Source organism: Crocodylus siamensis, chromosome 11 (genome assembly GCF_052110815.1).
Source record: "Crocodylus siamensis isolate JL-2025a chromosome 11, ASM5211081v1, whole genome shotgun sequence".
In the NCBI taxonomy this organism is placed as follows: Eukaryota; Metazoa; Chordata; order Crocodylia; family Crocodylidae; genus Crocodylus; species Crocodylus siamensis.
The window spans coordinates 3,988,836-4,004,735 of NC_143405.1; the positions used below are offsets into that span (position 1 = coordinate 3,988,836).

General features: G+C 47.8%; 1 protein-coding gene across 8 annotated transcripts in view; it reads left to right on the forward strand.

Annotated features, from left to right (window-relative positions):
* The window catches only part of KCNT1 (potassium sodium-activated channel subfamily T member 1), a 169,440-nt gene extending 154,009 nt beyond the window's left edge, over positions 1 to 15,431 (forward strand). For 5 of the 8 annotated variants that reach the window (XM_090021363.1, XM_090021364.1, XM_090021366.1 and 2 more), the window contains 8 exons: positions 145 to 246; positions 1,025 to 1,108; positions 1,946 to 2,074; positions 3,247 to 3,267; positions 5,117 to 5,420; positions 8,317 to 8,379; positions 14,291 to 14,375; positions 15,298 to 15,431. In XM_090021363.1, coding sequence (XP_089877489.1) covers positions 145 to 246; positions 1,025 to 1,108; positions 1,946 to 2,074; positions 3,247 to 3,267; positions 5,117 to 5,420; positions 8,317 to 8,379; positions 14,291 to 14,375; positions 15,298 to 15,418 — 909 coding nt within the window. In that variant the 3' untranslated portion in view covers positions 15,419 to 15,431. The remainder of the gene's footprint in view (positions 1 to 144; positions 247 to 1,024; positions 1,109 to 1,945; positions 2,075 to 3,246; positions 3,268 to 5,116; positions 5,421 to 8,316; positions 8,380 to 14,290; positions 14,376 to 15,297) is intronic. The other 3 variants (XM_090021369.1, XM_090021370.1, XM_090021365.1) reach the window with 2 other exon arrangements.
* The last annotated feature ends 469 nt before the right edge of the window (positions 15,432 to 15,900 follow it).

The window sequence follows — 15,900 nt, forward strand, 5'->3', positions numbered from 1 at the left end:
CTGAGCCCCTCTTGAGACCAGGGCTTGGAAGCATTGTACTACATGTGGATGGAAGTACATGAGAAACAAAGTGGGTGGCATGGCTTGCTCTTGACCGGTGCACACATCCTCCTCATCTCCCCATTCTCTCTCCTTCCTCCGCAGAAAGAGCGAGAGAACGGCTCCAACCTGGCATTCATGTTCCGGCTCCCATTCGCCGCTGGCAGGGTGTTCAGCATCAGCATGTTGGATACGCTGCTGTACCAGGTCAGAAGGACAGGTTTTGTTGCTGCAAATGCTTTGAAAGGTGAAGCGGTTGAGTGGGCCGTACAGCCGTTCCAGCAGCCGTAGAGCTACCCTGGAGCATAAGATGCCTTTGCTGTATTTCTGTCTATACAAGGCACAGTGCCCCACTCCGAGAAAGACCTGCATCTCCAAGCATCCCAGTACTGGCCTTTTCCTTCCTAGCAAGGGGGGCATCTATTGCCACCATCAATCTCTGAGCTCCACATGTGCTCTTTGTGGGCCAATGTTTCCTCCTCTAATACTGTCTGACTTTCCCCACGATTCTGCATATGGTTCGTGTCTAACTTAGGGAGCTATCATCCACTTGGATGCATTACTTGCTCCATATTGTGCTCTTGCTGCATTGCTTTTGAGGGCATATTCTGTAGCTTTGCTAACCATGTTTGTCTCCCATGTTGTAGAGAAGAATAATTCTTATTAATAATAAGCTTGATATAGCAGCACTGTAGCAAACACATACATGAACCTCAGCTCCCTGCATCATTTTCCCTTGGGAGAGGAGGAGAAGGAAAGAGCCATACAGACTAGAGTAGGTTGCTTAATGCATCTCAGGACAGTGCCCAGATATCTTGGTGATGGGCAGGTTTAAGAACTGAAATGAAGGGAACAGAGAATGGATCCACTGCTTTATTTCCCCCCCTAAATGACCCAGACATTTGCAAATCAAGATAAATTGATTATAACAAAACAAATGAGCCTTCTCTTGGCCTGTCTGACTCCCCCGTCCCTGTCCTTGCAGTCCTTCGTGAAGGACTACATGATCACCATCACAAGGCTGCTACTGGGCCTCGACACCACGCCGGGCTCAGGCTACCTCTGCGCAGTAAGTGCTGATTTCACCCTGTTGCATACTGTGGTTACTCGAGATAGTGGGTTTGCTCACGCATCCAAACCTTACAGTCATTTGTGGGGATTAGATCTGGGACATCCACCTCCCGCCGCACAGGCCTCCCAGGACACAGTCCTGACGGTCTCCTTGTTTGTCCTTGGGTGTATTGCAGCCGCCATGGGGAGTCTCCAGAAGAAGCAGAGATCACACAGGTTAGGTAGGGGCTTGGACACATGACATCAATATAATTTAGGAGCTTCATCAAGGGGCGGTTACATAATGTTGAGCCCTACCTTTGGAAAAAATGTAATGGGGAGGAAAACTGCATTGGTGCAAGTGATACAAGTGCAGAGCTATTCTGGGATAGCTGTTTGCTGTTGGTGTGCAGGCCCTTATCTGCTTCCCTTCACGTTGGTGCTCTCCCAGAATAGCTGGGCATCCATCTGCTCAGACCGCGGATGCAATTTATATCGGTGTCCCAAAGCCAGAGTAAATTGCAGTTGTGCAAGTGTCTGGTGTCCAGGGCCAAGGCCTGTGTAGTGTTTCCTCTGAGTCACCTGCACTAAGTTCTAATGCTAGAGGTTAAGTTTATAAAAGTACCCCTGCCTGAGATATTTGGATAGGAACCAAGACCCCCGGCCCCTGGGTCCAGACACCTTGGAGCCCTGCAGATGTTCAGATCCATATCCAAACTGCAGCCACTCCATCCTGCCCTGCTACTGACTCCTGTTTGGGGCCAATATGTAGATGACTGTTTGCAGTGCAGTCATCTACGTATTGGCCCCAGTAGTGTTATCTAAGTGTTCTATTATTTTTTCCGCTTCTGGACAGATGAAGATCACTGAAGATGACCTGTGGATCCGGACGTACGGCCGCCTCTTCCAGAAGCTCTGCTCTTCCAGTGCAGAGATTCCCATTGGGATCTACAGGACCGAATCGCACATGTTTGCAACCTCCGAGGTGAGGAAGGGCCACAGCTTGTTGAAGAGCTCTTGGGGAAATAGGGTCCATCAGGCTGGCCAGGTCCCCTATCACTGGGAGTTCAGAGCCACCGATGAACTGCACTGTTGTAACCTGCATTGAGGGACTGGGCGTTCAGACACCTGCTAGGAGACATTTCCATGACCATGGGGATGGCTGAGACACACTGCCAGAAGCCAAAGGGCACTCATATTGACTAGGGTTCATCCCCAAAGGGTGGAACAGAGGGGGATGCAATAAAGTTATATAGAGCCTCCATTTACATGCATTTGTTCAGTGCAAAACAGCTGGAAACACCTGCCAGAAAGGATGCCGGTGCTGACTCACTGCTCTTCTCTCTTAATTTTGATGTCTGTGTTGAGTCTCTTTTGTCAGAGGACATGTATGCAGTGGAGGCAGAGAAGCTGGTGCCTGAATGGTGCATTGCAGTAACTTGAATAACACTAGCCTCTTATACATGTTGGTGCAAACAGCGATAAATGCTGCATTCAGAGCTGGGCACTCCTGGGGCCTTGCCCTGCTACTGACTCATTGCATGCCCGTGGGCATGTCACTTAAAGACAGATCTTCAAAGGTGTTTGAGTCACCCACTTTTGCTGGCTTTGGCGGGTGTTAGGTCTTTAAATGACCTAAAAAAGCTGGCTCCTGCTCTTTCTGAGCTTCAGTGCCCCTGTGTATAAAATGCAGATCAGAGCACCCTCGTGGTAGGTTTTTTAGAGTTCACTGCATTTTGGGCAGTGCTTTGAACATGTGATTGCCATAGATAGGGTATGATGAATTATTTCTTTAGCTCTCAATGGCTTTCCAGCTCCTGAACAGATGCTTAGAGATTGGAGACTGGGGAGAGAGGTTTTGTCTGCATTAGTCTCGGCTGCTGTAATGACACCAGTCTGGGGATGCTGGCATAGCTGTGTCACCTCCGTGAGTGACCAGAGCTCTCAGATGTCAACATTGCTCTGTCCACAACAGGGGTTTTCCTGCTATAACCACATCGACTATGGGGGGAAAGGGATATTTTCACACTTGTAGCCAACCTACGTACACAGACAGAGCTTGGTAGCACAGGCCTGGTCAGGGACAGGCTGAGCCAGCGCTAATACGCATTCATTCTTATGCATAGTGACTTTTTTTTTTCTTTCCTCCAAATGCAGCCTCATGACATCAGAGCGCAGGTGAGTAGCGTTTGCATTAAACCTGGGAGAACTTCCCTGGGATCTTCTTCTGCTTCAGATAGTACTGGCTGCTTTAATGTAACCTGGCAGGGAGCTTTGCTGTGAGCAATCCAGTGAGCTGGGTGCTAAAGAAAAGGGGATTTCCAGAATTTGGCCCAGTTTTACCTCCCTTGGGAAGCAGGTTTCCCCATGCAAATGTCCCCTTTGGCTGGCTTACTGGAGGGCCCTGTATGAATTAGATCATAGAAAATGAGGATGTGAAGGGAGCTCAGGAGGTCACGTCTAGTCCAACTCCTGCTCCAAGCAGGACCAGCCCCAGTGACATCATCTTTGTCGAGCCAAGTCTTCAAAACCTCCAAGGATGGAGAGTCCGCCACCTCTCTGGGTAACCTGTCCCAGTGCTTTACTACTCTCCTAGTCAGAAAGTTTTTCCTAATATCCAACCTAAACCTCCCTTGCTGCAACTTGAGACCATTGCCCCTTATTTTGGCCTTGGGTTTTTGGGGCCTGGGAAGTGGCAAGAGAGAGCAGGGAAAGTGTGAGGGGAAGGAGATAAAATCAATGCCCCCTGAGTCGGCTCGGTGCAAGGTCCTTCTGCCCCTCTTGCAAGCTTTACGAGTGTGTCCACCGCACAGTTAAAGTCCCCACATTTTATGTTGGGGTTTCATTTCTGGACACTTGCACACCCTCTTCATTATCAGCACCACCAAGGCCCAGACTAAGGGAATGACTTCCCTCCTCTAGACATCAGGGCTTGCTCCTTAAGACCCCAAATGAGGCAGCAGCAGCCCAGATGTGCCTAGTAGGACATCCTAAAGGAAAGCGTGAAGAACAGGCCTTGAGTCATAAAAGGCAACTGGTTCTTATTCATCTAGGCTAAAGGAAGCCACCTCTTTAACAGCTGAGACATTCAGTCAAAATGAGAACACGCACCATCTTGGAAATAAAAAAATCCCCTAAAATTCCTGTTTGATCAGGGAGTCAAGACCCAGCACTCATCTACATATCAGTGCATGGCTGCATTTCTGCAATTATCTTTTAGTTGCCAAAATATTTCAGTCGCCACTGCGCTCATCTTGCTCGCTAGGTAGCACAGTTATTTGAGAACATGGCCCTGAACTACCGCTTTGAAGCAACTGCTGGCTCTCCTTTTGAATGTGAATGCTAATCCCTGGCTAAATTAGCCTGTGGTTCTTTGCTTGAGTGGTTTCATTCAGCCTAATGACAGGATTTTTAGAAGGTAACTCTCACTTTCTGGATCTTCATCTTTAAAATGCTAGGTACATACCCATTTCTTATCCCTTATGTTAGGAATAATTCCAGGATAAGACTGCTAAGACTAAGAAAGCAAGAGCCCTCCGTGAATTATGCAGTGACATGTCATTCAGATAAGAACAGCTGATTAGAGAGCCAGCCTCAGCTTTAAAACATGTGGATTGAAAGGCTCATAGAAAGCTGCGGCAGTAAGCTGAAGGTTGGCATGCAGCTAAATGCGATCTGATTCCTAGATGTGCTGCAACCTGTGGTGCTAATAGACGGATCCACACCGTGCTGGGTGGCTTACGTTGCATGTTGGACTAGCGCTTGTCATGTCTATGGTAAAGGGGAGAAGATAGTGAAGGGAAACTCAGCTCCTTGGGCATCCTGAGGATGAGACCTCATCAGCAAGTGTCATCGTCTCCCCCAAAATTGGGGGTCCCCTTATAGCAACAGATTGCAGGCCATAATGAGAGACTGTTCCAGCCATGGTGCTGGGAACAGCCAACTCTGTTGGAGTCGGGTCCTCCCAATGTAGCTAGGGAAAAAAGGCATTTTAGTTCTTTCCCTTATGAACTGCTGGGGCTTCCAGTCACAGATCTCAATCAATGTTGAGGATTGCGAGGATACCAAAGATGTCAAGGAGCACTGGAGCATCAAGACGAGCCATCACAGGAACTCCTGCTCCAGCGACCAGTCTGAGCACCCCTTGCTACGGCGCAAAAGCATGCAGTGGGCCCGCCGGCTGAGCAGGAAAGGAAACAAGCACACGAGCAAGACGGCCGAGTGGATCAGCCAGCAGAGACTGAGTCTGTACAGGAGGTCAGAAAGGCAGGAGCTTTCGGAGCTCGTCAAAAACCGGATGAAACACCTGGGTTTGCCCACCACGGGGTACGGTGAGTAGGTTTGGGTTTTGCTTTATGGTCTCTCCAGCAGCGCATCCCATTTGCAAGCCGATCACATGAATTAGCACCCAGCCTAATCGAACACAACATGTCCAGGGCATAAATATCCTGAAGCGCAGTCTCACCTTCCAGCTGGTTCGTAGTTCTGCATAGTGCATTTGCACTCAGCTGCCCTGTCAACCAGCTCCGCTCTTGGTCCTGCAGAATCAAGGCTATAAGGGGCATGTGCTCAGCCACTGGCCTCGTTTCTGTGGTCTCAAATAACTGTGGATGCCCATGTCATTTGTTTCACCTGCAATAACTGTGCGTGTCCCTGGTCTGCAGGTCCAGGTGCGGGGCACAGACACCTAAATGACCCATTCTCTATCTCTGCAGAAGCGATGACTAGCTAAGGACATCTCTCAACTTTTTGGACAATAATAATCCACTAATCCCTTGGTTATGATGACGTCTTTGGCCCCCAGCTCTCTCGTGTGTTTGTTTTTCTTTTCTTCCTTTCTTTTAGCCATCCTGTGCTGCTGCTGCTGCCTGTTTGCCTCCATGCTAGAAAAGCTTGTCCTCTTCATCCCTAGGCGATGGCTTCCTGCATACACTCAAAGTAGCAGCTAGGCTCATATAGGATGACACAAGCCATAAGCACCGTCTTGTGCACTGAGGAATTGTGCAACGGGGGTGACCCTAACAAGACACAGGACAGGGGTTGGTTTCCTAGTTGCTAAGAAGGTTTCTGAGGTTTGTTTCTTGCAGCCTTTCTGGCTATGAACGGGAGGGAAGAAATAGATGCAACACAGCGAAGTGTTTGGGTTTGGGATGGACATAACCATTTGCACAGTTGGTTCCACAAAATGGATCAAGGAAGAAGGTACAATGGGTTTCAAATCAGAGGTGTCCTGGTAGGATCTAAGCTTGTTCTCACAGGCATTTAAGGGACTCAGTGGTTGGGCAGGCAGGCGTGGGATCATGGAGCATCTTTCCCTTCTGTTCCTTGCTTCTGAGCAGGGATCCAGTGGCACGGTGATGTTTTGAGACGTATATCGGGGGTGGCTCTAAGTCCTGGTCCCACACATCATGTAGTCGTGCATGGTCTGAGCCTTTTGTAGAGTCACAGACGGTAAAGTCGGAGTGATGATGTTGCACCAGTGATGACTGTTGTTGTCTTCTGAATTGAAGTGTTGGTAGATACACGATGAGAGGACACTAATTCTGTTTGACCATGTAATGACACCGTTCGGAGCAAACGCAGTGGCTGCGGAGATGGTAATTGCATGGTGCCCTGTCATTGTAACCAAAGCTGCATCTAGGGTCTAACTACATAGCGGGGACTGCGCTGAGTTTTTTACATGCTTAAAAGACCTCACCATGGTCATTTGTCTGTGCGCCTTTTTTTGTATGTAAGGAACAGTTGCATGGCAGCTGAAAGTCTGCAGTTGGAGCGGTGAACAACATGTGTGTTCGTGTCTCATGTACTGCCATTTCCATGTGTCCTCCACAGCCCAGAGTAGGACTTCTTCTCAATCTGCTGCCCCTGCTTTAGAAATCCCACGCATTTCTGCTTCTTGTTCAGCTGTGTTTCCAGCCCTCGCTCACAGCCTGGACCCTAGATGTTGGCGTTTCCTCCTCTTAATATGCAAACGAAGGACTCATTTCTTTGTAGGTAACCACCAGGGCTGGGCAAGTGCTTTGGGATGCTGAAGTCTTAAAGACAGGTACAGAAATTATAACAATTTAATATAATGATGCCCTGGGATATTATATGAGGGGCAGCAAGAGCATCTGTTCAGTAGTCAGGGCTTGTGATAGAGATAATATCTTTTATTAGACCAACAAGATTTTTGCAAAAAAAATTTAAGCTTTTGGGTTTCTTTAATTTCAATTAAAGACATGTTTTTGCAAAAATCTTGTTGGTCTAATAAAAGATATCTTCTCTACTACAAGCCCTGATTGCCTTTTCCTCTAGACCAATATGGCTACCACCTGGATACCTGACGTCTGTTAAGTAGTGGAAGAAGTGAGTCAAAGATCACATATTTTCTCTCCCTTTAACATTAGACAAATGGAAAAAAATCTGTGCCTACAAACGGGCAAAAGCTGCTAAAGACCTTGAGATACAGACCATCCAAGAGACAGGCATGTGGATTCAGGTTGCCCAAAGATAGGGTTTGTTTGCACAGCCACCTTTTCAGAAGGTTTCTAGGCTCCTTTGCGGGTGAAGTTTCAAGACCTGCTGCCCCAATCACGTACAGTCCTCTAGCCTTTGCTGGACATCCAGTCTGAAGGACAGGCAAAAGTCCAGGTGGGTGAACTGGCTAGGAAAGCTAGACCCCATCACAGCGGGCCCCGGGTGTCCTAGCAGGTCAAGGAGCAATGCTGGATCCAAGAGCCGAGACAAAATCCAAATAATTGCATGAGAGAGTTTATGATGGGGCCAGACCTCGCACAAGGGACGTCGTGTCTAACCGTGATGCTGCAGGCTGGGGTATGCTGGCTAGAGAGCCTGCCTTGGATGTAGGGCAGGTTGAGCTTGAACACCACAAGTGTCGTGGCTTGAGAAGAGGGGGAAGCTGTTTAAAGCCAGGTATAAAGAGGAGGAAATGTGCCATGAAATCTGAAGCTCCTTTGGACCCCATTGCATTTGGTGTGGTGCTCTGAATACATCATCACAGCATCCCACCTGTTGTTGTCCAGAAACCCATGACGTCGTGGACAGAGCACATTAGTCTGCCTTCTTTCCCCCCTTTCTTTATCTTTTGCCCATTTTATCACTGAAGCTCAGGAGCTTGTCTCTAATATTTGCCAAATCACTGCTTGCTGATCTCTCTCTTTCTTTCTCTCTCTCTCTTTCTCTCTCTTTGTTTATGTCTGTACCTTTTTTCTGTATGTTCTGTAGAGGATGTAGCAAATTTAACAGCCAGTGATGTGATGAATCGGGTAAACCTTGGATATTTGCAAGGTAATTCTTTTCCCCGGGGAGTCAAGCCTGACTCGCTGCACACAGCGTAACAAGATCATGCCAACTAAAACTGCCTCTTGCCAGTTTTCACCTTAGACTGATGCAAACCTTTAAAGCACTCGCTTGCAGGAGCGGGGTGAGAGAGAGGCTGCTCTGTATTACATCCCAAATGGAAGAGCCAATAAAAGTTACAGAGACAGAAAACTCGGCGACTGTTTGCTAGCTCGAAGTATGCAGAGCAATTCCATCTGCAAAATGTCACTTTAGAAATCCCTCTTTCCAAAGTGAGCAGTTGCACATTAGAATTGATTTCCATTTGTGGAAACCAATGGGAATTGGAGAGTTTGAGGTTGGGGGGAGGGTTTGACAAAACGAAGTAGGCTTGAGATAAATTGTGGCCTCCATGAGCTAGGGAATATGGGCTTTGGTGCAGGATTGAATGAGTCCCAGACTGGTTTGCTCAACAAATAGCAGAAAGATAGAGCCCAACAGAACCTCTGTTTTATGGTTATCTAGCCTTTGGGGGGCCTTTAAATCATTTACACAATCAAAATACAAATATTTTCTCATCTCAGATAAGGGCAGACTGATCAAAGTCTGGTGGCCAGCTACCATTTTTAAAGGTCTTGTTAATGCTAGGCTTTCCTGGCTGTTTCATCTGAAAACTCCTCTCGGGGAGACCCTTAACATTTAACCCAACCATTTATGCTTTCTTAATGGTTCCCCCCAAAGTGATCAGTGTAGGCCCAACTTGAGTCGAAGCAGCAACCTTTGCTTCATCAGTTATAACCCACGTTTTACCTAGTTCATTTGGTGTCCGAGGGAACAGTTCCCTTCCAACACTGCTGCATTGACTTGCAGTTACCCCCTACGTCCAAACCTCTGAGTAGGAATTGAATTTCATGCTAGATTAAGCTTTAACTCAGTGGGCGATACCAGCCTGCTGTCCTGTGTCGCTCTTGCATACATAAGCTGCATGTAAAAATATCATAGCATTTAAGTGAAGATAAATGCAGGAAGGGATGTTAACTATGGATCAGTGTCATCAAAATTCATAATGTTGATGGCTAAAGCAAAACCAAAATATAACCCATGTTTTTTTGTAGTACTGGTCTGGCAATGCCAAAACCTTTTTTAACCAAATAACCCAAAGATGAGCAAAGATTATAAACCACTTGAGAATCTCCGGCCTTTACTAGCCCACACTTAAGGTGAAAAGTTGGCATTTTCCTATTAATTGTGTGCTTCATCAGAGAAATGGCCCCAAATGTGGTTTCATGGAAGTCCCACTCAAATACAGTATATTGCCAGCTAGTCAGCCCATGCTTGGGAAGTCCATGCCTCAGTGAGTTTCCTTTGATTTATTCTCCTGTAAAAATCATGTTGCCACAGTCCAGAATGTCAGAGCAGGAAAAATGCATCCTAACAACTGGATAAATCAGGAGAAGCCAAACATATGCACAGAGAAAATCTGGTTGTTCGGTCAATTTGAATTCTGGATGGATATATCTACAAGCTCAGGTTCTTTTTTAATTAGCAGGCTCTGTTTCTGTTTGGCCACTCTAAATTGGTCTCATGAGAAAGCAACGATGAGAGTGGCGGAGGCCCTGACCTGTAGGAGACAATATGGCAATATACTTGGTGGGTTAGCAATGCTTTGATCTAATGCATGGTTTTGCTAGGAAAAGCTGCTTCCATGGAGCAGGAAAGCCTGCCTCAACCAGAGGCCTCTTATCCCCTCATTTGGCCAGCTGCACATTTGGAACAACCTTAGCTGTAAGAGGTTTTCGAGGTTTCTACCTGTGCACTCAGTCCATTTCCATTCTTCTGCCCTTCTCCACTGTAAGGCTAAACATTGGGATGTGACTGGTACGAGAGCATAGTCTAAAACCGACCTGTGCCACGGCTCTGAGTACTGATTGCTGGCTCAACCTTTTGGTTTTCTGGACGTAGGTTAGCATGGTACCAACCAGCATCTTCCCCAAAAAGGGAGTACGTCACTCGCAACCCTCCGCATGAACTCACCTCACCTCCAAGAAATCTCCAGGCCTGTACTTAGTGGGGATGCCACGCAGGGAAGAGCGTCTTTCAGGTTGTTCTGCAAGTGTGCAAGTGCGTAGGCTTGGGCTTAGATGTGGGATCAAGTCCTGCAGGTTGGGACCTGGTTTTAATAATGTCCTTTGGCTTTTGTGGGCATCCGCTTGGGGCAGGGAGCTAAGATGTTCCACCAGAGCCTAGTTCTGTGAAGGAGGCAATGGGGAAAGGCCTTTGCTAGGTTAGACTTGTTGGGCATTACAGAACTGCACCCGGCAGTGAACTGGCTGAGAGCGGAGAGAATGAAACGCAGGTATAATGTGCTCCTCTCCGTGTGTGCCATGGAAGAGGAATCCACCTATTGCACATGCTGCAGCCGACGGTGTGACCTTCTGGGTTAATCGCAGCAAGGGCGTTGCAGTAAAGTTGAGGTAAGAGAGGCACGAGGAACCGTGATGCACCTTGGAGGGATGCCGTCCCTTTCTGGGCCACTGTAGAAGCAAACAGCTGATCTTGGTTACTGCGGAGGCGGTCCTGGTAGGATGAACGCTGCTGATGCTCTGTGTGATGCTCCCCTTTTCACCAGTGCCCTTCACCCAGGTCTCAAGCATCTTTGCTCCTTGGGGACCCTTCATTCCAAAGATGCAAATAAATGCATGCCAGTTTTCCGCTCCAAGTGGAAAGAGTAGCTGTTGTCAAAGCTAGTTGCTCTTTTCAACTCTCTTGGAGCACGAGTTGCAGAATGGGGAGAGTCCCAGCCACAGCAGAGTGAGAGGTTGTCAATCGAGGCTGCCAGAGCTGATGGCAGTGGGGCAGTGCTCAGATGGCATGGGTGGGGGAAGGAGATGGGCAGGGAGAAGGGGACCCCTGAAACATCTAAATTTGCCGAGGTTTCACTGTTGCTAGCTCTAACATAGAAGGGAGGAAAGAGCCATGCTTAGCACTTCCCAAATCAGTTTGCTTGCCCTAGGTCTTTCAAGGCAGGTGTTAGTGGGATCCCGGGAATAGCTAGTCTATGTGGTCATTGAATAGGTGTACAGATCTATCGCCACAGTAGGTTTCACAGTATTTCTCTGCAGTGGCAAGTCAAGCATGACTGTTGTGGCTTAGCTGTTTTCCATCAGCTGCGGAAGCTATGGGCCGTGCACTTGTGCCTTTTTGGGGGCCACTGAAGCCATGATTCTTTGTCAATGGAAAGCCTGTCATTACATCAATGTGTAGAGTAAAAATGATGTGAGCTGTAGCATCCCCATCATCACGGCCGGATTCCCTAAGCTGCATTGCACAGACCAGTCTTGATCAGTGCTTCCATGCTGTCTGTGCAAGCAGAAGCTGCTGCAAAGCCTGTTGAATGTATTTATTGGCAAGTAAATTCCTCAGATTTAACCTCAAAGCAGTGCCTCTGCCCTTGAATTCAAACATCAGCTGTCAGCAGCGGTCATGCATTTTTGCACGTGCATCTGGCCAGGCTGCTCAGCCAGGCCAACTTCAGACTTCTGCTTGACCCATTTTTACAAGCATCGGGCCTTTGGCATGCAAAATTGGGTACTGAAGCATCTCCCAGCACCCACTAGACATTGCACTTGAAGAGAACGATCTGTGTGTTGTAGTAATCAAAACCAAGGGAGACGTAACCAAGGTTGAAGGGCAGGTAGGCAAGGTAAACAGCAAAAACAAACCTTCTGTCCAGGAAGGTTCAGCCACTGCAAGACAAGACTCTGGTACCATTAAGCATCCTCCGCAAGATAAGGTCTTGATTGAAACGTCAAAAAATCCAAAGGTCTAATAGACACGACCGACTGTTTTGCTCTAGAGAGGCAATATTTCTGATTAATGTGGGAAACGAGGTCCCAGTGGAAAGCCTTGCAGCGAGTTCATGTAACTGTCCTATTTGCTTCTCTGCCCTTGACGTAGCCTCTCTACTAACCTTCCATCTCATGAGCCATCCTGTACATACTGCACTTTGTCACCGAATGTATAAACACTGTTATTTGTGCAACCGCAACCGACCCCATTTACACGTACGGTGCCATGTGTTTATCCACATAATTGTCTTGATCGCTGAACCGGCGCACTTGCCTTCGTTTCACTCATCACCTTTTTACCCAGCTGTTTGAAAAGCAGAAGGCATGGCCCCCTCATTTAGATCAAAGATGGTTGGTCTGCACAACACCCATGCGATGTAAAGAAAGGCTGCGCAAATAAGTGTATTCATGCAGTGAGCTTGTTACCACAATTGATATGGCTTGTTCCAGAGAATATGGCTCTCCAAGGTAATCTGTCAGGCTCGTATATCGATGGCCATGAATATTTTCTGTTGGATTTTCCTGTTCTTCCAAACTTGGAGCTTTGCCCTTGAATTCCCTTGACGTTAACTGCCTCCCTTGATTGCACTCCCTTTCGCTCTGAAACCACACCGCGTTTTCTTTGGGCAGACCAAAGAAATAATCATTAAATACATTGTGCTCCTGGGAGGACAGGGAATGGGTGAAGCAGACCAACAAGGGGCAATCTGAGCCTATGGCAAAGATCAGAGCAGCCTCGGGGCTTTCTAGCTGCCCCGAACAGACATTGAAATCTGTGGGGAATGCCCAGTGCAATAAGACTAACATCTTTCTATCTTTTTTAATGCATTAAAACAAGGTAAGCACAGCTCTTTCCTTATTTTGGAGATGCCACCTGTTCTAGGACCAACGCTAAGAATAGTCCAGGACTGAAATCCCCTCCAAGTGCCTTCAGACACTTGCATGCGCCCAAGCAGCCTGGCTGGCATGGTGCTAGGGAAGAGGGCTGGGTATACTTGCAGAATGGGTGAGGCGAGGGCCTGGCTCCAACAGTTTGCCATTAGACACTGAAGATGCTTACATTGCTCTTGGGGGCAGACAGGGGGTTTGAGACTGGCACCAGGGGCTCTGACAGGGCTGTGCAGAAGGGAAAGCTGGCTCAGGAGTCTGAGCGTGGAGGCCTGGGGGAAAGGAAGAAGCTGGCAGGCTGTGTCAAGGAGGCAGGGAAGTGCCTGCTGCATTTTCAGCCTTGCCTTCTTGCAGTCCCTGCAGCCGGTGGGGCCCCACTTTAGTTAGAAGAGTTTGCCCATTATTAAGGACCCAGCCCAAGTGAGAAGGGGAGCCCAATTTTTCACCCCAGCCTCTCCCTTTATCAGGCTGGGTGCTCACAAATGGTAGGACATCCCCTGTCTTGAGGGACAGAGCTCCTATCCTTCAGGCTTAACTCTCTCTGGACCAGAACGATAAACTCAGGATATTTAGTCATGGCAGGGCTCCCACATGCGAGCCAGCCCTGCTAGTCTGTGTGGAGGGGAAGGGGACACCCACCTCCTACAACACCCCACACCGTCTCTCCGGGGACGCAGTGGGGACTCTGAATGGCATCGTGCTCCTCACCCCACTCCTTTCCACCACCTGCTTGTGGCACTGCATCATGTGAGTGAGCTAGCTATGGCTTGTTGCTCTGGGAGACATGCCCAGCCACAAAAACAATTCGGGTAAACACGTCTTGCCCATTTCCCCTTGATTTAAATACCTGCTGGTGTTTGGAGATGGGCAGGATGGGAAGGAAAACCAGGCCCAAAGACCTATGAGCCACCAATCTCTATTGCAGTAGTCTTTGTCCAGGGGCTTAGGGCACAAACCTTGTGCGCTCACTGGATGTCTGGTCCAGGACCACCACTGAATGCTCATTATTGAGCACAACTGCTTCTGTAATCGTAATCCCTTGGGAAGTCCACCAGCCCCTGTGGTTCCCCAGGTTTAGGAGCGTGGAAGTGATTTGCTGAATGTTCGCTGCTGAATCCTGTCGAGAGTTACCGCCTGACAGGCCAGTCGTCTGCATAACAACTCTGTTTCTTTCCCCCTTGCAGATGAAATGAATGATCACCAGAACACGCTGTCCTATGTCCTAATCAATCCACCTCCGGACACGCGCCTGGAACTCAATGATATCGTGTACGTATGAAACGAGTGCCAACCACGTGCGCTGCGATGCTGGGTGGTCTGTGAACGTTGCTAAGTGTAGTCTGTTTTTAAAGCTTGAGATGGTTCATGCCTTTCTCCAAGAACCTTCCCTATTTCACTTCGATGACTTTGCTTGAAAGAGTTGAGGATGCCCCATGGATAAGAAAGTGTTTGTTATTAGTATAGGGGTACAGGTTGTAGCCGTGTTGGTCTAAGGACATTGGCAGACAAGGTTTTTTGGGTAAATCTGATATCGTTTATTAAACTGACTCAGATCATTGGAAAAATTCTTCTTTGCCAGCTTTTGGGTATAAATACCCTTTGTCAGGCTGAGGAAGCATCTACAGTTGGCGTGTGCTCTTCCTGGATAAGAACTAGTATGGCTTTCTTCTGGTTTTGTAGTTTTCCCACCCTGTGAGATGTAGAGTCCAGGTTCACTCTCTTCCTCAGATTGATGTATTCATAATCCTTCTGCAGGCAAATGAGCTGTGTTGGGTTTTTTTAGGCTCTACAGTTTCAAGAAAATAAGTGAAAATTAGTTGAAAAACTGTGGCAACTTTATGAGCAAGAGCGCAAGACAAAATGTACATCTCGTAGTGGCATTTTAATGACGAATAGATCTGTTTATTCACAGGAGCATGCCTTTTTGTCTGGCTATTGTGCCAGATGTATATAGCACACAACAGGAATCTGGAAACTGGTTAGGTAGATGTCCTACCCCAAAGCAAATTTCAGGCCAAATCTTCCCCTTTGCATTGATGTGACTCTGGAGTAGCTACGCTGCTGTTAGCGGAGAATACTCCTGCGTCTTCCCCCAAGAAACCACGTGTGCTTTCAGGTAATGATGACTTGTGTCCAAGGAGTCTCGTGTTGGAATGGAACAATAATTAGCTGCTTCTTTTATTTCTGCTAGGTATTTAATACGCTCTGACCCTCTAGCGCATGTATCCAATGACACGCACAGTCGGAAAAGCAGCTGCAGTAACAAGCTGGATTCCTGCAATCCTGAAACCAGAGATGAAACGCAGCTCTGAATGACCTTTGCACTGAACACGTGTCTTCTCCTCCTCATATTGCTAATGCATGGGATTGTAAGAGAACTGACTGTAAACCAAACCCAGGGGAAGGGTCTTTGCGGGACGTGCGCGCCAGGTGGAAGTCTGTACAAGAAGAATCGAGAAGCAAAGATCAACTGTCAGCAGTTCCTGGCAGTTTACTCCTCCGTTCACATTGCACTATGGAAACGTCATTCCCAACCTGGATTCAAGCTGCTTAGAAATGCCTTGGAAAGGAAAGTCCTAAAACATGGGTGTTAAAGTCCAGGTGGCCAAGGAAGAGGCTGGCAGTCGCATCCGTCTTTTTGTTTCTAACTTTTTATATGCACCGCAGCTAGTGCGACAGTTTTTGCTGGCACTGGCAGAAGCATCCCAAACTGCGATCATATGAGTCAAGTCTGGTTTACAAGAAGGATCATGCTGGAAAATGTCCCCGACACCATGCAAATTGCTCTACCCCC